The sequence below is a fragment of the Belonocnema kinseyi genome, chromosome 7, assembly GCF_010883055.1.
Source record: "Belonocnema kinseyi isolate 2016_QV_RU_SX_M_011 chromosome 7, B_treatae_v1, whole genome shotgun sequence".
NCBI lineage: Eukaryota > Metazoa > Arthropoda > Insecta > Hymenoptera > Cynipidae > Belonocnema > Belonocnema kinseyi.
Window position 1 is genome coordinate 95698934 of NC_046663.1, and position 25959 is coordinate 95724892.

At 33.5% G+C, this 25959-nt stretch overlaps 1 protein-coding gene across 1 annotated transcript in view; it reads right to left on the reverse strand.

Moving 5' to 3' along the window:
- The window catches only part of LOC117176799 (lachesin-like), a 231141-nt gene that overhangs the window by 131587 nt on the left and 73595 nt on the right, over positions 1 to 25959 (reverse strand). Inside the window, exon 3 of the mRNA XM_033367108.1 lies at positions 23902 to 23999. Coding sequence (XP_033222999.1) covers positions 23902 to 23999 — 98 coding nt within the window. The remainder of the gene's footprint in view (positions 1 to 23901; positions 24000 to 25959) is intronic.

Consider the following 25959-nt stretch of genomic DNA (forward strand, 5'->3'; position numbering starts at 1 on the left):
TTTAAAAAAAGGTTTAAAAAAACCACCACATGGTCCTACTGAGGGCAAACGTCATCTAAAAATCATAACGGCTCCCAGTAGAACCGCGGTAAATAACACTTATGGCCACGTCTCACGACCGTGAGATTTTTGGTCACAGGGCATGATTAAATCACGAAGATAGGCCGGCAAAACCCTCGTGTGCCTTGAGCACACGAAGCGAGCCAAGGATGACAGCTTTCGGCATCCATCTTGCAATTGCTTTACCATGTGGAACCAGTGACAGTTTCGCATCTCCGAGAAGACCCACCACAAGGACAATTACTTTCACAGAATATTTTGGGTGCAGTCATTGCAGCTTCCTTTTAAGATTTTGATGCCTCTCCTCCTTTTTCTTCTCCTTGACAGTAATGTAGTCGGCAAGAGCCAAGAAATAGATGACGAATATAATTCGTTTCTCGAAGTCTTGGAGAACGATGCCAGGCCTCCAGCTCGCAACGGAGACTGCTGTCAGAAAATCGTAGTTCCAGTAAATTTAGCACTTCTTGTTTTGAAGAATTGACTCTATCTCCCTTGGAGCGTCAGTTAGGGCAGGGTCGCATTATTTCTGTGGAGTAACGTCTTTCTCGCTTAGGTGTAACAACCAGATAGTATGTGTGCTAGGTTCTCAGCGTATGCATGACACGCTCTTCACATACCGCTAGGAACTTCTTGACAATAAATGAGATCATAGTATACTAAGGTGGAAATGACGACGTCCTAGCATGCAAAATGAAACCCTCTGCACCTCAATTAAACCCTAATGATCTATGAACGGCAAAAATTTGCTCCTGCGACAAGGACTGTTTTTCTAGATTTCTGTAAAAAATATCCGTGCATTTTCTTGTCGAGTAGCTGTTAACGGGATTTTCAAACTCTGCTTTCTTTGCTTCGGCTTTTGGAAGGGAATTATCTAGATTAAGTAATTCACTTCACTCACTTCTGATGTTAAAATTCAGGCCATGGGTCTCGGTCGCCAGCTCCGCGGCATTGTAGAGGAACGCTTCTTTGCCACTGATATCTTGCCTCCTGATTATTTTTAGGAGAGGATCTCTGTCATTTTCAACGATGCGATGTACGCTGTACTTAGAACATTGCGGTTATAAGACACTGGAGATTCACAAGTCTGCGTCCGCCTTGATTGCGTGAGATGTATATGCATGATCTTACGTGTGGCGACATCAAGGGCCGTAAGCTTGTGTCTGTTTCGGAGAGACTCTTCGCTGGTGTTACGTCCTGAATGCGGCTTGGAGGCACGCTCAGGTATGTATAGGTCTATCCAGTGTCAAGATCTCTAATAACACTTTTATTTTCGAACTAACTTAAAAGTGCGAAAATAACTATTTTTAGCCATATCTGAGGCAATATTTCACGGTCAGCAATTTTTTCCTTAAAAGTGCTAAAGTCATCTTTTAGTACTTTTTTTATCTTTCATTTTCATTTTTAATCATCTCAATCCAATTTTTTTCTCCGAGATATCACACATTCAGCGTTTCAGTCCTACAATGAGAAAATAGCAAAGAAGGCAAAGAGAAAGCGTATAAATGGTTAGTGTGTCATATCTCGGAGAAAAAATCGGTTTGAGATGATTAAAAATGAAAATGAAAGGTAGAGAGAAGCACTAGAAGATAATTTAACCTTTGTTAGGGGGTGATTTCTGATCGTGTTATATTGCCTCAAATATGGCTAAAATAGACATTTTTGCACATTTAGGTTAGGATATCTCAGAAACCTGACGCATAAGAAAAAATTGGATAACGGATTCGGTTTTAGACTATCAAAATCATTCAGAGTCATATGGTCCGATCTTTGGGTACAAAAAAGATGTCATTTTTTGCGGCCTGTATAATCTTTCCTTGCTTCAGGCGGATTTTGGCATACTTTTCCGATCCAAAGCGATTACCAGTCTCTCTTGTGTACTTCTTGATGATATTGAAAACACTCTGAAATTTGCTTTTATTGGAAGCATAGATTTTCAGGTCGTCCATATAAAATACGTGAGTTACCTTGTGCTCGCGATGATTAGTGATGCCACAGAGGTATCCAGAAAAATTTCCTAACGCGAAAGATAAAGGAAGAAGTGTAATGCAAAAAATCGGAAGGCTCATGGTATCGCGCAGAAAACGCCCCTCTGGAAGGTGACGTTGTTTGTTGTCACACGATAATTTCCACATGAAATACTATATCTATTTTGTAAAAGGGGTATTAATCTCTCTATATATCTCACTATGTGTGCAAGAAACTTCAAGCTTTCCAACAGGCAGATGATAAGTCTATGAGAGTTTGAATGCAATGCTATTCAGCAGTGAATCCAGGGCATGGACAGGACGCGCTGATGGGCTGCTTGCGTCTTTGCAAACGGTGCTGTCAATCAGTAGGTTCTCTGGGCAAACTGCTACATCTTTTCTTGAGTCACGTTTCTCGTACATCTTTCTTCACACTGACTCAATTCTTTGAGCAATCCTCTTGTTTAGGAGAGTTGTACAGATCTTATACAGTGTGTTTAAACAAGTTATTTGCTTGTAATTGTTTGGGTCGGACAAGTTGCCTTTTTTGGTAGTAGTATAGTGCGCCCTAACAGCAGCCACTATACATTATTGTATATATTAATCATACCTTGCAGTCTTCCTATAAATAATCTTTGATGATTGGCCTCGAAACATTTTGGTTCCCTAGTAGTACAAAAAACACGAAGAGAGAAAAAAGCAAGAGGTTGGATGTTGTTGACTTTATAATTTTTTCTACCTTTTTTTCAATTTGTTTTTTTTTCTCTAATGAGCCGAAAAGTGAGACAGGGGAAACCACCCTACATCAGGTAATTATTTGCAGTTGAGAATCTAATTTAACTGAAAACTGAAAAAATTCGTTTCTTCATTATTCATACTTCTTGCCTTCATGAAACAGTTGCGTGACGTGTTTATACATTAAAATCAAGTGTGAAAATTAAATGAAGAATATTTATTGATATAAAGCGTTCTTTCTGTGTTATTTATAAATATGTAAGTCATTTTTTCTGAACATTACATTTTTCAACAGTAGATAACCAACAGTAGATAACTAACAGTAGATAACGAGGAGTAAATAACCAACAGTCGATAACCAACAGTAGGTAACCAATAATAGATAACCAACAATAGATACTTGCGAAATTGCGAAAAATGTCGTCAAAATTGGCAGCTCTATGGCTGTTAGGTTAAAGATTGTGTTGGTTTGCTTATTTTTATTTGTGAAATTTTTAAATTGATGTTATTCTAAATAACATATCAAGAAAATAGTATAATTTACTAAGTATTAAAAAGAACATTTTTAGTCGCGTTAAGGTGTCTTTCGGAATTTTCTCTACTGATGAATAGAGCACAGTAAAAACTCTGGGATCAATTTTGTTGCAGGTCATTTTAATATGGTGTTCATCTCGCTCGTAGTTGGAATACGAAACTCGTCGATTGTTTTTGCAGAAAAATTAAAAATAATTGACAGTAGGTGACGTTTTGTACCTCAAGTGTCAGGGAAATGATACCTTGTGAAGTGGTACCATTCGCACTACCAATACTAATTTTTGTTGCAGGTATATGGTACCCTGAAATTAGTGTTAGATTTACACTTTGTTTTTACTGTGAGGTCTCAAAATCGTACTCTTGAACGGGTCTAATAAAAATGTTGAATACAGCTTATTAACTAATTTAGTAATGTTTTCTTCTATAAGAATATTCAATTAAATATGGAAGCTTTATTTCACAAAGAAAATTTTTCCTAATTTTTGGAAACTGATGCAGTTTAATGTTATTGTTTCCAATCTACTGTAGGGTGGTTTCCCCTAGTTTGGAAGTCTGATTTTCAAATGTTAATCTTTTTCATGCTTATTTTACATAAAATTGTTGATGCATAAATAGGTTTATTTTTTATATTAAATTAAAAACAAATCTCGTACTTTTGAACTATTCGAACTTTATTAAAAATAAAGAAAAAATTTCAAATATAATACCATCTTACGTTTTATTTTAGTTTTCTGTTGTGACATTGTTTATTTTAACTAGCACTGTTCTGCTCCGAATAAAGGAAATTTCTCAACACACTGTAGCTGCTATACAGTGAATACGCTCTGGAATTTTCAAGCTTAGGTTCGTAATACGGGAACCTGTCATTTCCATTGTTACCACTCGGTCGTAACTTTTAGTTAGCATGGTTACTATCTTATAGTTCAAAATTAAATTAAATTAAAACGACATTTTTACAAGAACACTGCAAAATAACATTCGCATAGTTTTTAACAGAAAATGTGAGAATATTGCTCAAGGCTTTCAAATATATTTGTGCTGAAAAGGCTATTTTAATTTGTACTATTATATGTCACATGAAAAGCAAAAGTAAATAGAATACTTTTTGTTATACTTCTTTTTTAGAGTTATAAATTTTGTTTATTAGAGATTTCATCTGTATCATAAGTCATTATAGGTACGAAAAAATAGGTCTCAAGTAAATATGATTTTTAACGTAAAAACTTTAAAACATAAAAGAATTATTTCTTTGAAAAAAGTTGTTACTGTCCGTATTTATTTTCATAGCGCTCTTCCTAAATTAAAAAAATCAAGCCAAAGAGGTCAGAAAATGTCCTCAAGGAAGAGTTTTTTAGATTTAATAGGGTATTCTACTCGATTCTAGTGTCATTCTAAACCATGAAAAACGAAATTTCCTCATGTTAATATTTTTTTATCCAGTGAGTTAAAGGAAGAAAAAGAAAATATAAAAAATTTATTTTTCATCGTAATTCTACATGTCAAGGGCTTTAAATTGAGTCACCTCTAAGGCAATAGGGGTATAAAAATCCATATTTATACATTTAATTTTTGTTAGAAAATTTTAATTTATAACTAGAGGCGAACTTAAAAATTTTCTTTTAAAAATCCTTCTGCGCCTGCACAGGAAATATTGTTTTTTTTTTTTTTGTAAGAAAAAGTTTCTAAAATTAAAAACAATTGTAATGTTTCAGTCCAATCGGAGAAATTTGATTCTTTTAGTTCAATGTATACAAGCATAAGTAAAAGCATTCATATCAGTAACATCTACTGATTGCACATCAAATGAAAAACGATACAGAAATATTCCTATATGATCTTCAACTAAAATACATATGTGCAAAAATCAGTCTTAAATATTTAAAAAACATGATTGCAAATACACTATTATTTGGTTTTAATGACAATTTACTATGTTTATGAATTTGTTTTTTGTGTAGCTTGCATAGGATAATTATAGATGTAAGAACCTAGTTTTAGAACAATTTTAATGAATCCAAAATCGTTAACAATAAGAAAAATATGATTCATTCAAGTAAAATAGTCTATAGTATATACCTTCTCTCTCTATTCTCGTCTCTCTTTTGCAGTTGGTTTAAAGACTCCTTTTCGATATCCCCAATACTGCCATGCTAAACAAAGCATGTATATGCTCTCTCTCTGCACTCTCTTACTATACTATTTCCTCAAAACTTATGATGCCTCATCAAAGTTTCACTTCTACCGTGTGGTTCCACTGTCACACACTTGTTTTTTTATAGATGCATTGTTTTCTAAGGATAATTATAGTTGTATATTACTTGTAATTTTTTATTAGAGATTTCGGTATAAAGCCACAGTTTTTGTACTCCCTCCGAATACGAAAAAAGTGTCTCCCGCCTACTGTACATAATTCATCTATTATGATTTATGTACCTCTGTTGAAAGGTGCTAGGTTTGCATCTAAGCATCACCTTAACGTATTACTTCACATAAAAATGACCTGTATTCTTTATGTAAGTGGAGGTGCGCAGGCAGTCTCAATTAGGATCTTTACATTTTCTGGACGAGATTATTCTTTTTAATAGCAGTTGGAAAGCAATTCAGGGGACTTGATCAAGATCATACATTCGGACTGTACAGCACCATTTGTGAGAACACGTGTGGTATACCTACCCTTCGGTGCAATATTTCAAGAGTCCCTGGGCCACGAATCCACGTTAGCGTTAAGAGATTGCTCTCGTCTGCTATCCCTCGTCCCTTTTCCTCTACCATTCCATTGTAATCATGGAAACAATCATTCTGCTCTCTCTAAAATCTCTTTTCTCTCACTTCTTACACTGCGGGTGGGTGATCAGCTTATCTTCCCTTCTCTAGCCAAGAGGCCGAAACGCTATCCATCTCAGTTCATCTCGAGTCGCCGCGCCGCACCAGTTGTGGGCCACCCTTTCACTCGCCTCCGCAGCAATCACCGATTTGTCTGAATAAGCCCCGGGCAAGTATATGCTCGTGCTTACCCTGGGAAAACACCTCTTCCACCATACCAGTAACAGGAGTAGTAGCGAGCACTCACCCTCCCAAATAGTTTCTCGCGCTCATCGATGCTTAATGGAAACGAAAGCTCGAAAGCTTCTCTTGTAATCGTCACGCGAGCGGACTTTCGAATTCTACAATGTTATAGAATACTGAAATACCAGAATGCTGGAATACTGATTTCTGCTGCTATTTTGCCGCTATATAAAGTGTTCAGTGTTCACGGATATGCCATAGGACTCCACCGCGACTGACCTCCACTGCTTCGCTGGATTTATCCATTTTAATTCATCCTTCCACCTTCCACAATCCACCCTACGTGAAACTCTACACGAGGAAAAACATGCCCTACTCGACACACGACATAGGTATACTCGACACTCTACGATATAACTGTAAGCTTTCAATACCTGCCAAAGTGCTACTACTGCCACTGCTATACTACTTGCAATTTAGACGGAATGAACTTTTCCATCACCAAACTAGAAGGATATTTGTCTTTAGACATCATCCTGTATTTCTATCTTCAGCTGTTTTTAAATTATTTCTAGGGAGCACATGAATATTTTCCGAATTCTTTAATGCTTCTTTTATCAAAATTCGTTCAAGCGTATAACATTGTTTTCTTTATTTTTCCGGACGTCCATTCGCCTTTATTTCTCTGAATGACCATTTACAATCATTTTCATATCATATAATTTTTATTTTCACTATTTGGCATGATTTCACTTTTTCCAAATTACAATTGACCCTAATTTATACTATTTCAAATTACCATTGGGCGCAATTGTTCTTTTTGTAAATGAGAATTTTTTATTATTTTTATTTGTGAAAAATACCATTTTCCGCCTGTTTCGACAAAAACATTTTAGACGAGGAAAAAAGCAACGTATTTTACTGTATTTTTCCACGCTCTGTTTTTATTTAACATACTTTCCTTATCTATTTGAACTTTTTTGTTGCATTTTCCAGTCATTTTTTACACCGAATCGGGTTAAGAAATCAGTTGTCTAGGAAATATGATTACACAATTTTTAATGGTATACCATTAAGCTAAATCTCTCCCGTGGTAAGCGTGACTCCTTCGGTTCTAGCCGGGGATCAGGGAGTTCATATGAGAAAAGTGAGAAAGGGAAGTATAAGAGGCTGTATAAGGAGGTGGGGCTGTATAGATTTTTAGATTAGTCTAGAATTCCCTTGTTTTTTAGCTAAATAATACATTCGTTTCGCAACACTGCTCCGAATTAGGTCGCTGATCAATCCCTCTGGCAAGCACCCTAGGCGAAGAGCTTCGCAAAGCAATTATGTAAAGCCACCCACTTGGGCCCATTAGTATCCAAGGTCTTTCGTTTCAGGCATCTCTCACTCCACTAATACTCTTCGTCATGTATTTTTTATTAACTATTTGTCGCCACACTTTTTTCTCCTGACATAACTCCTTAGTTTTCTTTGCATCCATATATTTTTTGCATGCAAGCTCTTGTGCTTTTGTGGCTTTTAATATCTTTCTGTTTTATTGATTCATTCACATATTCCCACCATTCCTTCCTCAGTTTGCCTCTGGGTACGCTATCATTTACTTTTCCTAGATATACTTGTTTCGTCAATCGTTCTACTTTCAGCCTTTCAACATGCCCTAACCATCTGAACAATGCCTTTCATTTTTGTTAAACAGTGTCTACTCTACCACATTCTTTGAGAATCTTCTCATTACTCACTTTGTCTATTAGAAACCACCTTCGACTATCCCGACATAGTCTAAGGTGGGTGTTACTTCCAGGAGGGCCATTTTTAGACACTTGTTCATCTCAAATATTACCATCCACATTCTTAAAAACGAAAAACCCTTCAACTTTAAATCATGTTTATCTAAACAGAAAATGTATCCAACTTTATTTTATGTATCTTAGTACACAAAATTAAAACTCAAGATAACAATTTCGACGAAAAGACAATTGATCAAAAACACCATTTCTCGAGGATCATTCCCCAATCGCTGGACTGTTATATAGAACCATTTGCCAAGGGGGTGGCGTGAATTGGCAACTTAAACAAAAAGAACGCAAGCGCAACAACTATGTATAATCTTTTTATAACTGCCTTTTACTACGTTTTCAGAATTGGTCACTTCCCGCCCGCTGTGCATTCCACGAAAAGCGAAATTCATGTTCATGTATTACAAAAAAGAATTTTACGCACTTGAATGATTTTCAGTAAAATAAACATTAGGGAAAGTAGAGCTTGCAGAATATTTATGCACCTCTAAAAAAATTAATTTTTAATATCACCTTGAAATGTAATGAAAATACAAAAACAAGATAGCCATTAAAATTTGAATTTGCAATTACACAATATTAAGACCTTTAAATTAAAATTTTTTCTTAGTTTGGAAGGCACTGAGTTTGTTTCCTCGAAACAGTTGAAGTGACAGAAACTGTTTTTTTTTATACGAGTGATCTTCTTTTTGTAATAGAATATTTGGTGGCAAAATGAACAATTTTTTTATCAGTATTTTAAGCTTAAAAAAAATTAGCAACAGTAATATTGCTTTGCTCTTTAATAGAACTATGCCCTACAAAAATGCATGTTCATGGTGTACACAGCAGCTATATATTAACGAAAGAAGATGCTGCTTTTGAGTGGATCTTTAACTTCTAAGTGGATTTACTATAGGATCTTAGGTTGGAAACAAGACACCTTAATTGGTGTTTTCTTAGAAAGAGTCTCTTGAGATACATATTTCAGGGAAGGGTCTCTTGAAACCCTTGTCTGATACGGTCCTGAACATTCTAATTCATTCGAGTTTACCCTAATCTATACTATCGACTACTATAGTCCACTACCTTCAACACCAATGCGTCTCTCTCATGTAGCGTCGCCAATCCTTTCCTTACTATCTTCCTAAAACATTTAACCACATTCCACCTATCATTCCTATCCTCCAAAACAACGTATATCACCTTACCTCACTCCTCACTCCGTTACTAAATCCAATCCATTCAATCTTGCCCCAGTTTGTCTAAACTTACCAATTTACCCACACTTGTGCTTTAGTTGTTTATCACTTTTACTGTCATTCAACTCCGTTCATCATTGTATGTCACTTTTTATTTTCATAATACAGTAAAACACTTCAATAGCCCTCCTTTCTATAGCCATTCCGAGAATTGAAGCCGCGCCGTAGGTAGGTATAACAGGAACTGCGCGGGGGCCGCGGGGTCTGCGGTTGTCACTCAGGCGAGCAGTCAAGCGTGAACAAACAAAAGCGTGAACAAACAAACACAGTAGGTACTTTTTAAATCAGAGAAACAGGCACTTCCAAGACATTCATTTTTACAGGATTTCGCTATTTTTGGGAATGGTTAGATTTCTAACCGTTCTTATCGAGTCCCCAGATTTTCTCAAAAATTGTGTATCGAAATGAAGCTTAACATATTCTTTTCCTGTGATCCTAATGTAATGCGTTTGTATTAAGCTTGAATCATGAAATCTTAAATTATGACGTATGTAATTTTAAAATACCATCTCAAAATTCAAAATGTTATAGTTTTTAAAACTCCTATGTATGTTAATAAATCTATTTTGAATCAAAAGAATATAATACGTCTTTTGTATCTTGAACTTAAAAACTTAAAAATAAAGAATAATTTACGAAAGCTAATTTTTGCCAGATAGACGCTTTCGCTAATATAAAGTACGAACTTTACTGGCGAAAGTGTTTGGATATGAGAATTCATTCCGAACCAGTTTGAATTATTCTAAAATCTCTATTGGATTCAATTCGAACCAATCTGATGCAATTTTTAATCTTTTATTTGTAAACCGAATCAAGTTCAATACAAACTCACATGTCAAACGTTCTCAATTCGTGTAAAAATTCGAGTGAATCCGAATTTGAATAAATTTGTACGACATACACGAACTGAGCAGAATTTAAATGTGAGTCCGGATTGAAATAATTTAGCTTGATTTATGCATTAGAAAGAAATAAAACATTGTAGTTAATTTGTTCGAATTGGAGAACTTACAGATTTCGAAATTATTGAAATTGGTTCGGAATTAACTGTTATCCGAAACTTTCGCCAGCGAAGTTCTTCTTTAATTTTTTTGTAATCGTCGATCGGACTAAAATTAAAGTTTTAGAATTATTATCCTATTTAAAGCTTCAAGTTTAATAAGGATGCATTCTACGAAAGTCACCGGGAAATCATATTGAATCTTTTTTCGACACATCGTTTTTGAAAAAGTTTTGTGACTAGAGTTGAGAAGAATAGGAATAAATCTAAACATTCTAATAAAGTGTAGAACCCCATAAAGATCAACGACTTTGAAGTATGAGCTTGTGGAAATGTTTCTGAATGTGTGTCGAGCATAGCTGTTTCTGGTACCGTAGTAAACATTGATGCAGTGTAAATTGACTATAGGTGTTTATTCTTCCGATTTAAAAAATACAATAAATAGACAATTTTTAGGAAAATAAGGCTTTATGAGAGGATTATTTTTTCAAATTTACACCCAATTCTTCACCGGACAAAAATCAGCCGTATAAGCCCATCTATATTTTAATTTTTAATACTTACTCTTAAACACGGTGGGCTTCGATCGTATAGTTTTGTGAAAATAACACTGCAGTAGTAAATGATCGTTTAAAACTCTTCATTCTCACAAGTAAAATCTAAATTAAATTTTACTGTTAATTAACTAAAAAGGGACTCAATGTTATAAAATAAAATTCAACAGACATTTATATAAATGAAGAATTTAAGAAAACAAGAATGCATGTTGTGAGGAATCTCGTTACAAAGTGGAGAGAAAGATAGTCCTTTTTCTTTCTTCCACTCACCCATAACTTTAAAATTCAAAGTCAAAAATATTAAATGGAATTACTCAATCCAAACCATGGTTATTCGTCAATTTAGAACAACTGAAATGCTTAAAAACATCTAGGGAGGAAAATAAATAACTTCCTAATTTTTGAAAAGTATATGAACCTATTGAAATAAGATAATTTGATAAAGATGACAATGATACGCATGATATTGCCTGATACTCTTGAATTGATAAGCTTGTCAACTATTCCACTCATAAATGATTTTATTAACTACCTAAAACTCTGATTAATGAAGATAATTAGACCAGTAAAACTGGGCTATTGAATGCAAATAAATGCTAAAAAGGCTATTCAGCACATATAGTTCAATTCTTAGAGGCGATGAATTCGATTCATACGAAAATACCCAAGTATCAAAATGAGCTAGAAAATCATATCAAAACATTGCACAATGGGTAGCTTTCATTTGTTACATAATGTAGTTGAAAACTGTTTGCAACGCTTTGATAATCTGAGTTTTTGTGTGAAAGATATTTCTTAAATGATACTGAGGATTATCATCACATGATTTCCAAATTCCAGAATCTGCCAAATACCTACCTACCCATTACGTATTACGGAACCTTTAAATCTACTCGATTTTATCAAAATGATGTTCAGTCTATCGGGAAATTAACCAAAGTGCAGATCCTTTCGGTAATTTTTGTCAAGATTGGAACACCCATCCGCGAGCGGACGGTAATTATAAGAATTCACTCCTGGAACGGAGAACATGCACAAAAACGTGCGGGATTTGAATTTAGTCGTTCGGCATACCATCCGTAAACCGGCATACTTAAAAATTTTGTATTTTTGAGAAACGGGCGAAAACATCTTAAAAAAAGATCAAAATTAATTATTCCGAATCTTAAAGCGGAGTCGATAATTTTTGAACATGAAAGTTTACTTGTATTTATTTACAAAACAAGGTAAAAGAAAAGTCAGTTAGGCAAAATAAAGGTACTTTTCCTTTCACGGTCAAGAACCCTCTGCTCTATTTCGTTAATAATTACAAGTGAAAAATATTAAAAGACAAAAGTGTTGTGCATATAAGTGCTAGTACAAGACCCATTTTCTAAAACGGTTACAATGGATGAAAAGATAATGACCATTCCTGTGATAATTCTGCATGAGATACAAGGATCATGTCTCTTTCTCTCTTTTGTCACGCCACTCCGAAAGAAATGATAGCTTAAGTAAACATACAAGTATCAGGTAACATAATTCTGTATGGCACTAAATTAACTAACTTTATTAACTTAACTTCTGTTGTATTACCTTCACGTCCACTATTATTCGTACTCATTTTACATGTATTACTCAAAATTTATGACTGTCATGTACGTGGTAACAACCTGAAATTTGGAGTAAATGTCTAGTCTGGCATTTGAACAAAAGCAGAGCTGTGGCTGAACAGGAATGATGTTTTTTAATTGGCTATCAGCAGTGGACGAAGAACTGGCCGATTTACATCTTCGTTCACTGTTGATAGCCAATAAAAAAACATAATTCATATTCAGCCACAGATCAAGAGTGTGCGAAGAACTTCTCTCACTTTGTGTGTGAATCTGGCACTTCGCGTCTGCTAACTAGTCACGAGAAATCGAACTTTGCAATAATTCAGGAAGCATAGCTGTCGAAACTTACTTTTGAAACAAAAATCTGACTAAAAAATTGTATATATTATTTTTGTGAAAGTAACTCATTGCCTGTATGCCACTGTTGAAACTTGTTACAAAATAAGATAAAGTAAGTGGGACGATGGTCGTGGGGGCTAAAGCGTAGGCTTTGAACCCACTCCGTCGGCTTGCGGGTTCGATTCGCGCCTCCAACTCTGGAAGAGCCTCGGCGGCCCATGCGGTGAACACTAGCCTAGCAAGGGAGTTGTCCATCTCCGGAGAGTCGTGGGACCGGTACCTCTAGAGAAAAAGGTTTTCTCTAAGTACTTAAAGCTGTTGCTCTTGGGGGTTCGGAACCCACCTTAAACTGTAGGTCCCCCTTCCACCACCAAGTAAGTGTGTGTGGGGGGGGGGGTGTAAAGCAATAAAGAAGAAGGTGCAAGAAAAATGTAAACCCTTAGGGGACACATTTAGAAGCTTCCATTCCAATAAGATAAAGTAGACTGAATTTCCTAAAAATCTAAAAAATGCAATCCTTTCGCTTTAAAAGACTGAATTTATGGTCTCTAGACGTTTAATTTCTTTAGAAATTTCGTGCTTCGACTTCATTCGCGCGGCTCGTTTTGCCTGCAGGTTTGACCACGTCTAGGGCACGGGACTGTTGGTTCTCTCGCTTTGTGCTCGATAATATATTTATCTCGCGCTTGATAGTTAATGTATTTACTTTGCGCTACGCGCTCGGTCTTTGTATTTCCCTTACATTTTTGCGCAGGCCTTTTAAAATTAAAGCTCCACAAATCGACAACTGTAAGTTGATGATTGTGAATTCTCATCTATATCGTGCTTCGCATTCAATTTTGTGTACGATGTGAACTTTTTTACAATATGTGCAACAGTATTATATCAAATATATATTATATTTATTTCTGCACCTCGGGCTGCTGCTGCATATTCCGATATTGCAAAATAATGTACAAATTTTATTTTCCATGATTCCTTGTGATTTGCTCTTTCTTTTTCACTCATTTTAATTCTCAGCTACCATGGAAAACATAGAGGAGAGGGGTCGGATATGGCACACCAACTCCTTTTCGTTCAATTGCTGGGACTCTATGAACTGAAATTGAATAAGTAGTAGGTCATTCGAATGGCTATTGAATAATCTTTCGAATGGTACTGTTGCTTTTTTTCATTTTACCGACGGAATTTTGTTAAATAAAGATTTTTCAAAATACGAGGTTTTTGAAAATCGCAAAAAAGTGGCTCGAATATGGCATACTTAGAAAAAATCAAAATACACGAAAAATAAGTAAGTTAACGGTATAAAAATATTTATTAATATAATTTTAAAGAATATAATGTGCAGCGAACTTATTGAAAATAGTCGCAGATCCATGAGGACGATAATGCTACGATGTAACCACTCTGGGATCATTTATAAAGTTGAATAATGTCTATAATTGTGATTTTTTGTCAAAAAAGTGTGGCACATTCGAGCCATTCTCAGTGTGCCATATTCGAGCCACTGCCTACAAAAAATTCATGTCCAAAAATCATAACCTCTGAAGAGAAGCATCTCTATACCTCCTTTAGAATACTATTCTATTAACCCTACTGCACTACTGTAAGCAACATTTATTATTAAAACTTAATTTACAAGATAATAAATAGACATTTAAGGCTTATCTGAAATGAACTCGAGAATGAGAGTTTTTATATTTTTCTTTCTCATACTTCCAATAATGCACATTAATTGATGAAAATTACACTTTTTTCGACGATACTTCAAAGCATTCTACTCCTACTATTATTAATGAATTACACTTTTTAGTTTGTCAGAAATCCAGGTGTGCCATATACGAGCTCTATGTCATATTCAAGCCATCTTCTCTATCATTTTAGTAAATTTATATGATTACAATACATGATAAGTACTGGAATTAAAACATTTTTTTTTTCATTTTGAATGTATTCTTATAACAAAAGTTTATTATAAATTTGCAGATCTTTTTTGAATGCACCATTTCTTATTTATGTGTTTTCGTACCTTGCATCATTTTTCCAAACATTGGATTTTTTGATCGTCACTGTTATTTTTCACGATTAAAACAAAAACTACGCATTCTGTAAAGAAAAATGATTAATAACAAATTTGTAGATCTTTTTTGGGTTAACAAATTATGCATCTTCATTTTTTTCGTAGCTTGTGTCTTTGATGCTTTTTCTACGGATAAAGCAAAAACCACGCGTCCCATCAAAAAGTGAATAATAATAAATTTATAGATCTTTTTTGAGCATTCATCTCTTGTCGCACCTTGCATAGTTTGAGCAAAAAATTGAAATCTTGGTTGTTTATTATTTTTTTTGTGCTGTCAAATATGGAATTTTCAATTTTTCAAAAAAATTAGAAAAATTGTTATGATAATCTTGCAGGCCCTTCAGAAAGTAACGTTTTTCTTTTGTTTTATTTTTGTCACATTGTACGTTATTTAACTCAACAGTTTTCATTTTAATTTGTTTTTTTTAATTTTGTAAGTGCTATAACTCTCTTAAATTTTTTTTATCGAAAAAAGTCATCAGAACAAAATGTTTATATTTTCAAGTAATACGAATATTCATACAGAGAATTTTTTAATTTTGAAAACATTTTCAAATTGCGCTCACTTTTTGAAATTTCACCCAAAATGGCTGGCTAACGAACTTGACTTTAAGTTTTCGACACTTAAAGAGTGTATCAGAGACCAATCTAATAGAATAATTTTTTCAAAATTTATCGTGCTCACAGAAATGCAGATCCATCCATCCATATATATATACATACATCCATGCATATATGCATGCATGCATACATACACTACCGGTCAAAAGTTTGGGTTCACTTAGAAAAATCGTTTTTTTTTGTATTTATCGCTTTAATTATACCGGAGCTAAAAAATATCTTTTTAAAAGGTTGATTGTTTTCGAAATTCTATCTAAAATAAGCCCAGGGTGAAGCCTACATACATACATACATATATACATACATACATACATACATACATTCATACATAAATACATGCATACAGAAATACAGATATAAAGCCATACAGAAGTAAGAAATATCAAAAGAAACTTAAAGTATATATAAGTTGTATAAATAAATGTCTTACTGAGGAGGCCATTACTGCAGTTGTATTATAGATAGAATATTGACTTTTTTTTAGATTTTTAGAAAATTCAGTGTGCTTCGACTTGTTTTGTGTTAACTTCAGCAAATACGAATATTAATGTTTGGACTGTTATATTTTCTAAACTGTTTAAGGTGTAATGTTCGGTTTTTTTCCGGTTGACATAGAATTTTTACCCCTTCAATTCTTGTAAAGCATGCCTAAATATAAGAATGCACCAGGAAGAAGAAATTTGGAACAAACCTTATTTTTCAAACTTTTTCTACCTATTTTCAAACCCTTTAAAGGGATCTGGTTATCTCAAAAATTTCAACAAGTAGAGTCTCTTTTTATAATTCTACACATTGAGCACGATGATCTAAATTTTACAGTCGTAATTAAATTTTACAATAGATTCCCCTTGTACTGTAGGCTGTAATTTTTGAATTAAATTTCTCTCTAGCCTGTAATCATAGTCGAAATTCGGGGCAATAAAACACTTCGACATTTTAAAGATATTTATCCATCTTTAAAAAGTTTAAAAAATTATATTAAAAGTTTGAACAGTCCCAACAATAAACTTTTTTATACTTCCATGAAGATTTTTCTATCAAGAATCTCAAATTCCAAAATTCTTATTTTTTTGGCAACGAACAACTGAAAATAAGCGTATATTTTTAATTATCGTGATAATTAAGTATATTAACAGATGTCTGGAATAAATCGTTTAAAAATATGATCATATTTTTATTGAAGCCTATAAATCGTGTAGACAGGCTGTTTTTGTAAAATACGATGCAATCAAATACAGATCAATCAAATAGCAGATGGAAAAGAGAAACAGGTCCCATATTTCTTTTTATTTATTTATTTTTTATTTTACTTGTGTATGTCGTAATTAGTAATTTCAAAATGGTGTGGCAAGCAGTGAATGGAATCGTTCTATCAATACGACAGCATAGCTTTGAGTTTTACCTCGATTAAAAATCGTGGAAACCCCAAGCAATATCCTGCGGATTTATTTATTTGTATACATTTATACACGCCAGTAGCAGGCACAGGCGAGAACGAATATCAGCACATGTCACGAACTAATTGGCTTATCGGAAACTGTTATTAACGCAACGGGATATGCAGGGCTAGCTGAATCGGGTTTTAACCGTTTATACTGCCTTGCGAGAAACCATTTTAATTGCTACTCTCAGCAGAAATTTTGTTGACATTGCAGCTCACTTATGAGGGAGATTCATAACTTCAAAGACTCCAGAAAACCTTGTGTACAGTCTGGGCGAAAAATATCATATGAAGAAAATCATTCAGAATTAAAATCGAATAAGAAAATCATTTTTCAATAAAAAGTTCTGAATAAGTAGGATAAATATTTCTTTAGTTTCTTTCAGGGAATTTGTATAACATTTAATCAGGATGTATACTCTCTAGATCTGAATCAGTGAAATTTCACTGATTGAAATAGCTAGAAATGGGTCACTGACAACCAGTGAACGGTTACTTATTGATTCAGTAGAATAACTACTTTTGAGGGCAGGCAGCACTGCATCATCTCAATTTATCAATCATAATAAAATAATATTTTAGTACATTCAATCAAAGAATCATACTAAAGACTTAACACCCATCAATATGATCAAATATTAAAAAAGGTTAAAAGTTCTCATGCTTTTAAATAACAAACAACCTTACTGAACTGATTCGTGAATCAGTCCAAAATCATTGATTAATCAGTGAAATGTCTAACTACTATTTCAATCAGTGAATTTTTCACTGCTTCATATTTAGAGAGTAGGTGATGAGAAATTATAAGAGTTTAGACAATTAAATATATCGAGTTTAGTGAATGGTACAAAGTTCGTTATTAAAAAATGTAACTAGTTAAGTCAACATGAGATAAAGCCCAAACATTAAATTGGAAGGGGTCATGGACATAGGAAACACGGGACTAAGCATGCCATTGCGGGGTGATGCAATGAGGGGGGAGGTCTGCCACCTTTTGATGTCCCGCGATAAACATGGTAGCGCCCACATGTTTATATTTTCATGCACAGTTTGTCGGCAAAAATGCTTGTGCGCATAATCAAATGGCACATCGTAATATGGCGGCTCTCCCCATTCATGGAATTCTCCCCCCTCCCGTGGATTCAACCCCGCTCGCCCAAGTTAGGATGGCATGTCTAGTCCCTTGTTTCCTATGTCCATGGAAGGGGTGAAAAAAATGTGTACGATAGTTTTTCAAATATAAAACTTTGATAAAATTAGAGAAGCACGTGTTCTCGAAGAACTTTACATTGAAGATCTGAAAACATTAAGGTAACCTTTTTTCTACGTGAAAGGAGGGAATAAATTGTCCGTATATAGTTATCCATGACATAAATTTGTAAACTGTCATTCTTCTTAAATAATCGCAAAAATATATTAAGAAATTATGGTGGCCTGATAAATATGTGCATTTTTTTATATGCAGAAATTTTGAAAAAATTCCATCCTGGAATTGAAGAATTTATGAAAATATAAGAATTCCAACTGAATAAAGACCAAAAATAAAATTAGTTTTATGCTAAATGATAGGAAATTCACTCAAAATTATTGAAATATTTGTTCAGTATTTGCTATGTTTCAGGGAGGAGCAAACATTGTTAGATTATAATTATTTATGATTTAAAAAATATTAGAATTGTCCGGAAATCGAGCTTTGGCAAATTTTGTTGTGCCCTAAATGAAAGAACGAGTTCGTTAACCAGGCTTTCTTAAGCAACAGTTGTCATTCTCCTAATTTTAAAATTCATTTTATCGAGAGATTGAAGAAATTATTTTGAAATATAATGGATACCGATAAATGAATCGTAAAAATATATTTAATTTTTCTTAGCTAATTTTTTCCATAAAATTTTAGAAATTATTTCAGCAAAATAGAGACTTATTCTCTTTTCTCGGCATTTTTAGGGTTTCGTAACCCCGGACAGAAGCCCTTATAGTTTCGGAAGGGTGTCCGTCCGTCGGTCGTACATTTTTCGCAGGAGGGGAAGCGAGAGGAAATAAAAAGAGGGGAAGTAGAGAAAATTAGGGGAGTGAAGGTAGGAGGAATGGGGGAGAGAAATTAGGGGAAGCTAGGTAAGAGAAGTATGGGAAGTGATGAACAATTATTGGAAGTGAAGGAAGAGCTGTTTTGCTAGTGCGGATGAGTTGGGGAGGGGATGTAAGGCAGGGGGAGAGTAGCAGGGGTTGGTTAGTGTAAGCTGCGAAAGTGAGGAGAGTAAATAATTTTCCTGCAAAATTTGCAATTTTTTTCAAGTCTTGCCCAATTTTTTTCTGCATAATTTTGGGAAGTATTTCAACAAAACTGAAATCTATTTACTTATTTTTGAATTTTTTCTATTCAAATTATGATATATACTTTTTCTACAAAACTAACGATTTTTTGCAATTATTTCTCAATTTCTCCTATGCATATTTATTCTAGGAAACTGGGAAATTATTCTCTTTTTTTGTCATTTTGCCATGTAAAGAGGTCAAATTTTTACTTTCGGTAAAATAGACCGGATTTGAATGAGTTTTTAATGAGTTTCATTTGAAATTTTATTTGGATAATATAATTTAAATTGAGAATTTAAGAGCTTTTGACACATTTTGACATATACTTTAATGAGTTAACATTCAGGAATTTGTTTCTAATAAATTAGAAATTTCTCATAAAAATAGTAGAAAATAATTTCCAGCTAAGTGTCGGCAATGTATCTGATTCTCTATTCTGAAAAATTTACGAGATATTTGGGTTCTAATCTACCCGACTATTTTCAGGAAAATTTCCAAATAAAATTTACAGTGTACACGGCCAAAAATTTCTGGAGTGGAAAGAGTAAATCTAGAATATATTGATCTCAAAGAAATTGTCCACCTAATTCAGGTAAAACGTTTAGTTAGTTGGTTTCCTCTTTTTTTCTTGATATTTCAATTTATTTACCGTCTACAATCGAAACAATTGTAAGTACTCTTTTAAACGTATAAAATAAATCTGAACCGTCAATGCTCCGGACTCCCGATTTGACAGTCGCCATTTAATTTCAAATATCACATAATACACCGGTGCTCTTTCGATAATTCCTTCAGACACCTATTGTTAATATCTCTATTATAGCTATACTTGTTATGTGTAGCAATAATATGATATCTTTGGTATACGGAAAATGGTCAAAGATATTAATTTTCGCTGATCCAGGTATCTTTCTAAATTCCTTCGTTCATTTTTAGCTAAATGTTGACCTATAATAAGAAACAATATCCCGGTCACAAATCAATTTTTGTACCTTGTAGGATCCTAAGATACTTTAAATCGTTAAAACTAGAATTTCGAAAAATTGGTTCTTATCCATTCGTCATTCTCATGTCTTCATTTACAATATTATATAAATAAATATTTCAAGTTATGCACATCTTTTTAATATTGTAGTATTTATTTTTAAGAATTAAAAGGACGATTAAAAAATCATGCAATCTATGTAGAAAGTTTCTCAACTTCCTTTAGTTAATGTGGATTATTTTAAAAATGGGGAAATGCTTTTAAGCTAGGAAGGTTAATGATAACAGTGATCACATTTGCATCAAATCATTAAGACCTTTAATAGCTTCCTTTTATGGATCAACAGTTTTAGGCTCTTTTAGAAGCAATTTACGAGGCGGCACCCAGCGTCTTGATTCAGCCGTTTACGAAATACCAAAATGCTTCCCTGACGACTTTTAGTTGGGCAATTAATCTTCTCTTTGGCCAAGATTACAGTTCCGAGAAAGGCCATTTCCTTTTGTCAGGTTGAGTGAAAAATGTCAAAGTCCTCACACAAAAGGGTTATTCTACATTTTTAAGCTTTCGTGACTTCCACCTAAATGTCTACAGCGTTTTAAATGTTAGAATAATTCTACATCTGAATTAGTGAAACTTTAACTTGAATTTCAGTCAATTAAACTGAATTCGTTTGCATTTATCTCAGAAACATACTTAAACTCACAATTAGAGATCAAATTCAATTCAGCAAAAAGTTGGTTAAATTTCTCAAATAAACGCGATTGACATGAAATTCCTGTGCATAATGTGCAGGAAAACACTGATAGATAAAGTGCGTAACAAGATAATCCTCAAAGTATGTAGTTCAGAAGAGACACTTGTTGACATATGAGAAAGAAATCGGTTAAGATGTTTCGGGCATCTTGAGAGAATAAAATATGAACGACTAATGAAACAAATACATGAAGGTCAAGTAAATGGCAGTGCGTCTAGAGGCAAACCACAGAAATAATTGTTAGAATGTGTGAATGAGAACCTAATTTGAAGAGACATAAGACGCCCTAGAAACACAAGAGCTTGCGTGAAAAATGTATGCCATGGGTGCGAAGAAAACTAGAGAAGTATGCCAGAACAGAAAAATTTGGCGTCAAATAGTTTATAAAAAAATATCAGTAGAGTAAATCACGAATGAAACAAAAGACTTAGGATACAAATAGACCCCAGTGGGGAACCTCACATGACGACTTTATGAGGCTCTTCACTTGAAGTCATCGCTATAGAGAATGATCAGCGACCTGGGTTGGAACAGTGTTGCCTACCTCGAAAGGGAAATTGCCTAAGGGGCCATTCATAAGATACGTGACTTAATTTCAGGTTATTTCAACTGAATTATACTTGATTTGAACCGAATTCAATCTGAATAAAATTAAATTACACCATACGGAAAATTCTATCAAATAACTTCTGCACACATTTCAGTTAATTTATTCCTAATATTTCATGAAAATCCTGCTTAGATAATAATAGCTAACTCGAAAGACATTCTTTCGTAAACTTCATTTCGTTTGGATATAAAATTAAAACGTGTAATTTTAATTTAATTTTAATTAGCAGATACTTTTAAAAAAATATATATACGTGTAATGCTGGACTTATCTTCAGGAGGGAGGTGGGGGGTGGGGGTTCTTCGTACGGAAAACATTTTTAAAGCCTTGTTTCTTTAATTATCTTAGGGAGCGCCTGGTGGAAGTAAAAGGGAAAGATATAATTTGATCAGATTCGATTGATTAAAAACAAATTTGTGTTAATTTAATGAATTGCTTTTGATTTAAGAAAACTTTGTTTCATTTATACCATCAATTTAACGGATGCAAATACATTTTTTAAAGTATATTACATTAATATTGAATAATTTATTATATAATTGAGTTATAATCTTTATTGTTCAAGTTGGGAAGTTCAGATAAAAGTTCGAATAAAGAGGATTGCTCGATATTCTGGCTTTAAATCTGTCCTCAGTGGAAAAGTTCGTCTCAATTTATTCGTGAACTGTTTCTTTCATTTGCAGTTTTATCTAACAGATTAAGGGTGGAATTTTCCATGTAATAAATTGAGGCAATGACCGAGTGGGTATATATCTGGAAGATTATCTCTAAATATTGTTTTTTTAACAATCGTTTGTTTACTGACTTGATATTCAATTGCTTTCTCCATAAACAATGAAACATAAAGTTAGAATTAGATTTCTCGATTTCTAAAAACCACACAGGGTAACAACTGTAACTGACTTACAGAATTTTTTGTTAGATTATAAAACCAGTTCGATTTGAAGGCATCATGAAACCAAAGAAATCTCCTTGACAACAAATTTAGAAAATTATCAATCTGAAGATGTGCAAAATTATTGTTTTATCAAAACTGTTTTTAAGCATATTTTTCAAGCTTACTTTTCTTTCTGACCGGAAATCCTATTTTCAGAAACTTGAAATTAGATCAAATCCAGTACTGTTTTATTCCTAATATCACAAACGAAAAATTCCTCTTATGAGCAAGGTATATAATTTTTTATAAATTAACAAACGATATTGATAGGTCATGGAATTCCTGATGTCAAAAAAGTTTTTCTTATATAAACAGAATTAACCACTTTTTTAAACTTCATAAATCGGCAATTTTGGGTCATAACATAACTTCTACAATAGATGTATCGATGCGTCTCGAAGAAATGAACAAATACATCAGATATAGTATCGCTTATTTTGAATATCAAAAAAGTTTTATTTATATAAACATGGTAAAGAAAATCTTATTTCTAATTTCGCAAAAACAAAAAAAACACTTCTAATTGGTGGAACCAGCTCAAAGTCATATCACAATTGGACTAATTACTCTTTTACTTTTCGAGCTATGGTCACAGAAAAAAAGTTACACACACGCGAATATTTTCTAAAAATTGCATTTTCTAGTTGCTGAGATCGAATTATATCGAAATATATTTTAAAAACTGGATTTGAAAAGTTAGGTCATTTCAAAGCTGCCTCTATGAGGAAGCAATAAAATAGTTCTTTATTTTAGTTATGTTTTTTAAATGAGTGAAGTAATCTGCTGGTATCAATAGACAGCTTATATTAATTTTCCCTGCATAAAATACATTTTTTTTAATCCAGTAATTTGAATAAAATGTTTTTGACTCTCAAATTGCAAAACCTATAAAAACCATTAAAAGTGGATCAAAACATCCCTTCTTATAGTGTTCAATCTGTATTATTAATTGAATGATGAAATATCGAGTAGTGCCGAGAAGAGTCCAAGTTACAAAAATTATAGCAATTTCGCTTTGTTCTGTATTTCGGAAATTACTCTCTTAATTTATTAAAGGGGAATGAACGTTCTGTATTGAAATACCAATGAAAACAATGATTTTGATTTATTAAGCTTGGGGTATAAACGATTTTAGAATCTCTTTAGTAATATCTAGATAATTAATTTTCAGTTTTTAACTGTTATTCGAGTAACACATTCATATATTAGCATATAATATTAACGTACTAACGATAAAAAATACTAGTGATTTATCAGAAATACTTATCAGGGAGGATAAACATTTTATTTTAAATTTAAGAAAAATTTAATTTGCATCAAAAATTCTTACCTTGTAATGACCTAATTTCCTAATTGTGCAGGATAAAACTGCCTTTTTGCCGCTGGCTGCTGTAACGTTCCCGATGGAGTCTACAAAACTTGGTAGATCTGTAAAAAATATTCATATTTTATTAAATACAACTTCTATTTTAGCAGTAATTTATTCATTATTATAGATTCTTGTGTCAATAACGTAAGTGTTATTAAAGAAAGAAGTTTTCTTAATGAAGCTCTTTTAATATTTGAAATGATAGCTTGAATCTTCAATTTTAAATTCAATTTTCAATGTTGGCATTCGTTTTAGGAGTTCAATTCGATTTCTTATAACTTAAGAAAATATATTCACTCACAAATTTCTCTTGCTTTTTTATTATTTTTTTACGCATCTGCATGTGTTGAATGTTGAATGTGTGTTCGTATGATGCCCCATAAAATGCAAACGTGGGCATAAATTCTCACCAAACTTTGCATGAAAATTCCTGAGATACCCCTACATACTTATACGGTGGCAACCAGAGCGCCACCGGCGGCGGGAGGGAATACGCATCACCTTTCATCTTATTAGCATATATTTGTATTATGCAATGGGAATATTAAAATAAGTTCATCTCAATTACAATTTTGGGTTGAATGTGGATAGCATGGTGTAAATTTATTTCCTAAATTTGGAAGCTAAATTGCTTATGTATTAAAGTCTTTCAAATAATGGTGAACTTGTTTGATGCAGTTAACTTTTATAGTTCCTAAAATTATCGATGCTTTTAGCAGGCTTATAACGTTTAGTGGTAAATGAGACGATATGTGGCAACCGCGTTGCAGGGAGGAGAATTTGAGATCAAAAGTGCTTGATTTTGTGTATAAACGTTTACCCTCGTCGACCGCTTTGTTACCTCGAATAATGGGACTTTAAAGGCTGTGTCGTGCGCAAGTGGTGCTCGACAAACAAGATCTTCTTAATGAGTATAATCTGCAAATAATTATACGATAGATAATACCATACGTGAGGATATAAGGAAATTCAGGTATATACTACCAAATTGTTTTAAAAATCAAGCTTGAAATGCAGCCTTTTTATAATTAGTTCAACTAGTAACCTATTCTTTCAATGAAAATAAAATTATACAAATAAATGACGAAAGGTTTTTTTTTCGTTCAGATTTTACTGTTTTCCATGTATTAAAATATTAGCCGTAACAGTATTTTTACGTTAAACTGAGACTTCCGTGATGTTAAACTGAAACGTCCAAGATGTTTACTTGGTTGTACGACTGCATGAAAATGCCTGTGAACATCTGTTGTTTATTTGATGAAGCTTATAGTCAGATTTTCGTACTGTATGTAAAATTTTGGAAAAATTAAGATGATTAATATTTTGGTCACAGGATAGTAACAGTAATACATAAATTAGTTGCATGTAGTAAAATGATTAATAAAAGTGCTCTTTGCCGACAAAAAAGCCTAGGTGGTAAAAAAAGCTCTTTTATTATCCACAGAATTTAACCTTTAAGATGTATATAGCTTTCCTGTAGTTAAGAAAAAAATATTATTAATATATTATACCATTAAGGGGTTCCGACTACAGTAGCTAATCAATCTGTCCAGCGATCACCCCATGTGGAGAGCCTCACAAAATCATCATGTAAAAAATGCCGATTCGGGCCTGTTTGTATCTAAGGTCTTTTGTTTCTGACGTCCTTCACACCACGGATACTCCTATTATATAATATTTTTCGCCACACTTTTCCGTCCTGACCTACCTCTCTAACTTCCTTTACGCCCATGCATTTCTTTATGGAAGATCTTGTATTTTTATGATTTCTTATGTGTCTTCGAAATAAAGTCTCATTTACACATTCTAACCATTCTATCCGTGGTGGACTTACATCTGGTGCAGTACTGAGCTAGTGGTCTTGCCAACGTCCAGCCAAATCTTGGCGGACCAGTGCTGGCGCAGTACTGGGTGAATTGGCCATGTCAATGTCTAGCCAAGACTTGGCGAACGAGTACTGGAGCAGTTCTTGGGGAATTACAGTTTAATTACTGTACCGATAGTGGCAAAAATCATAGG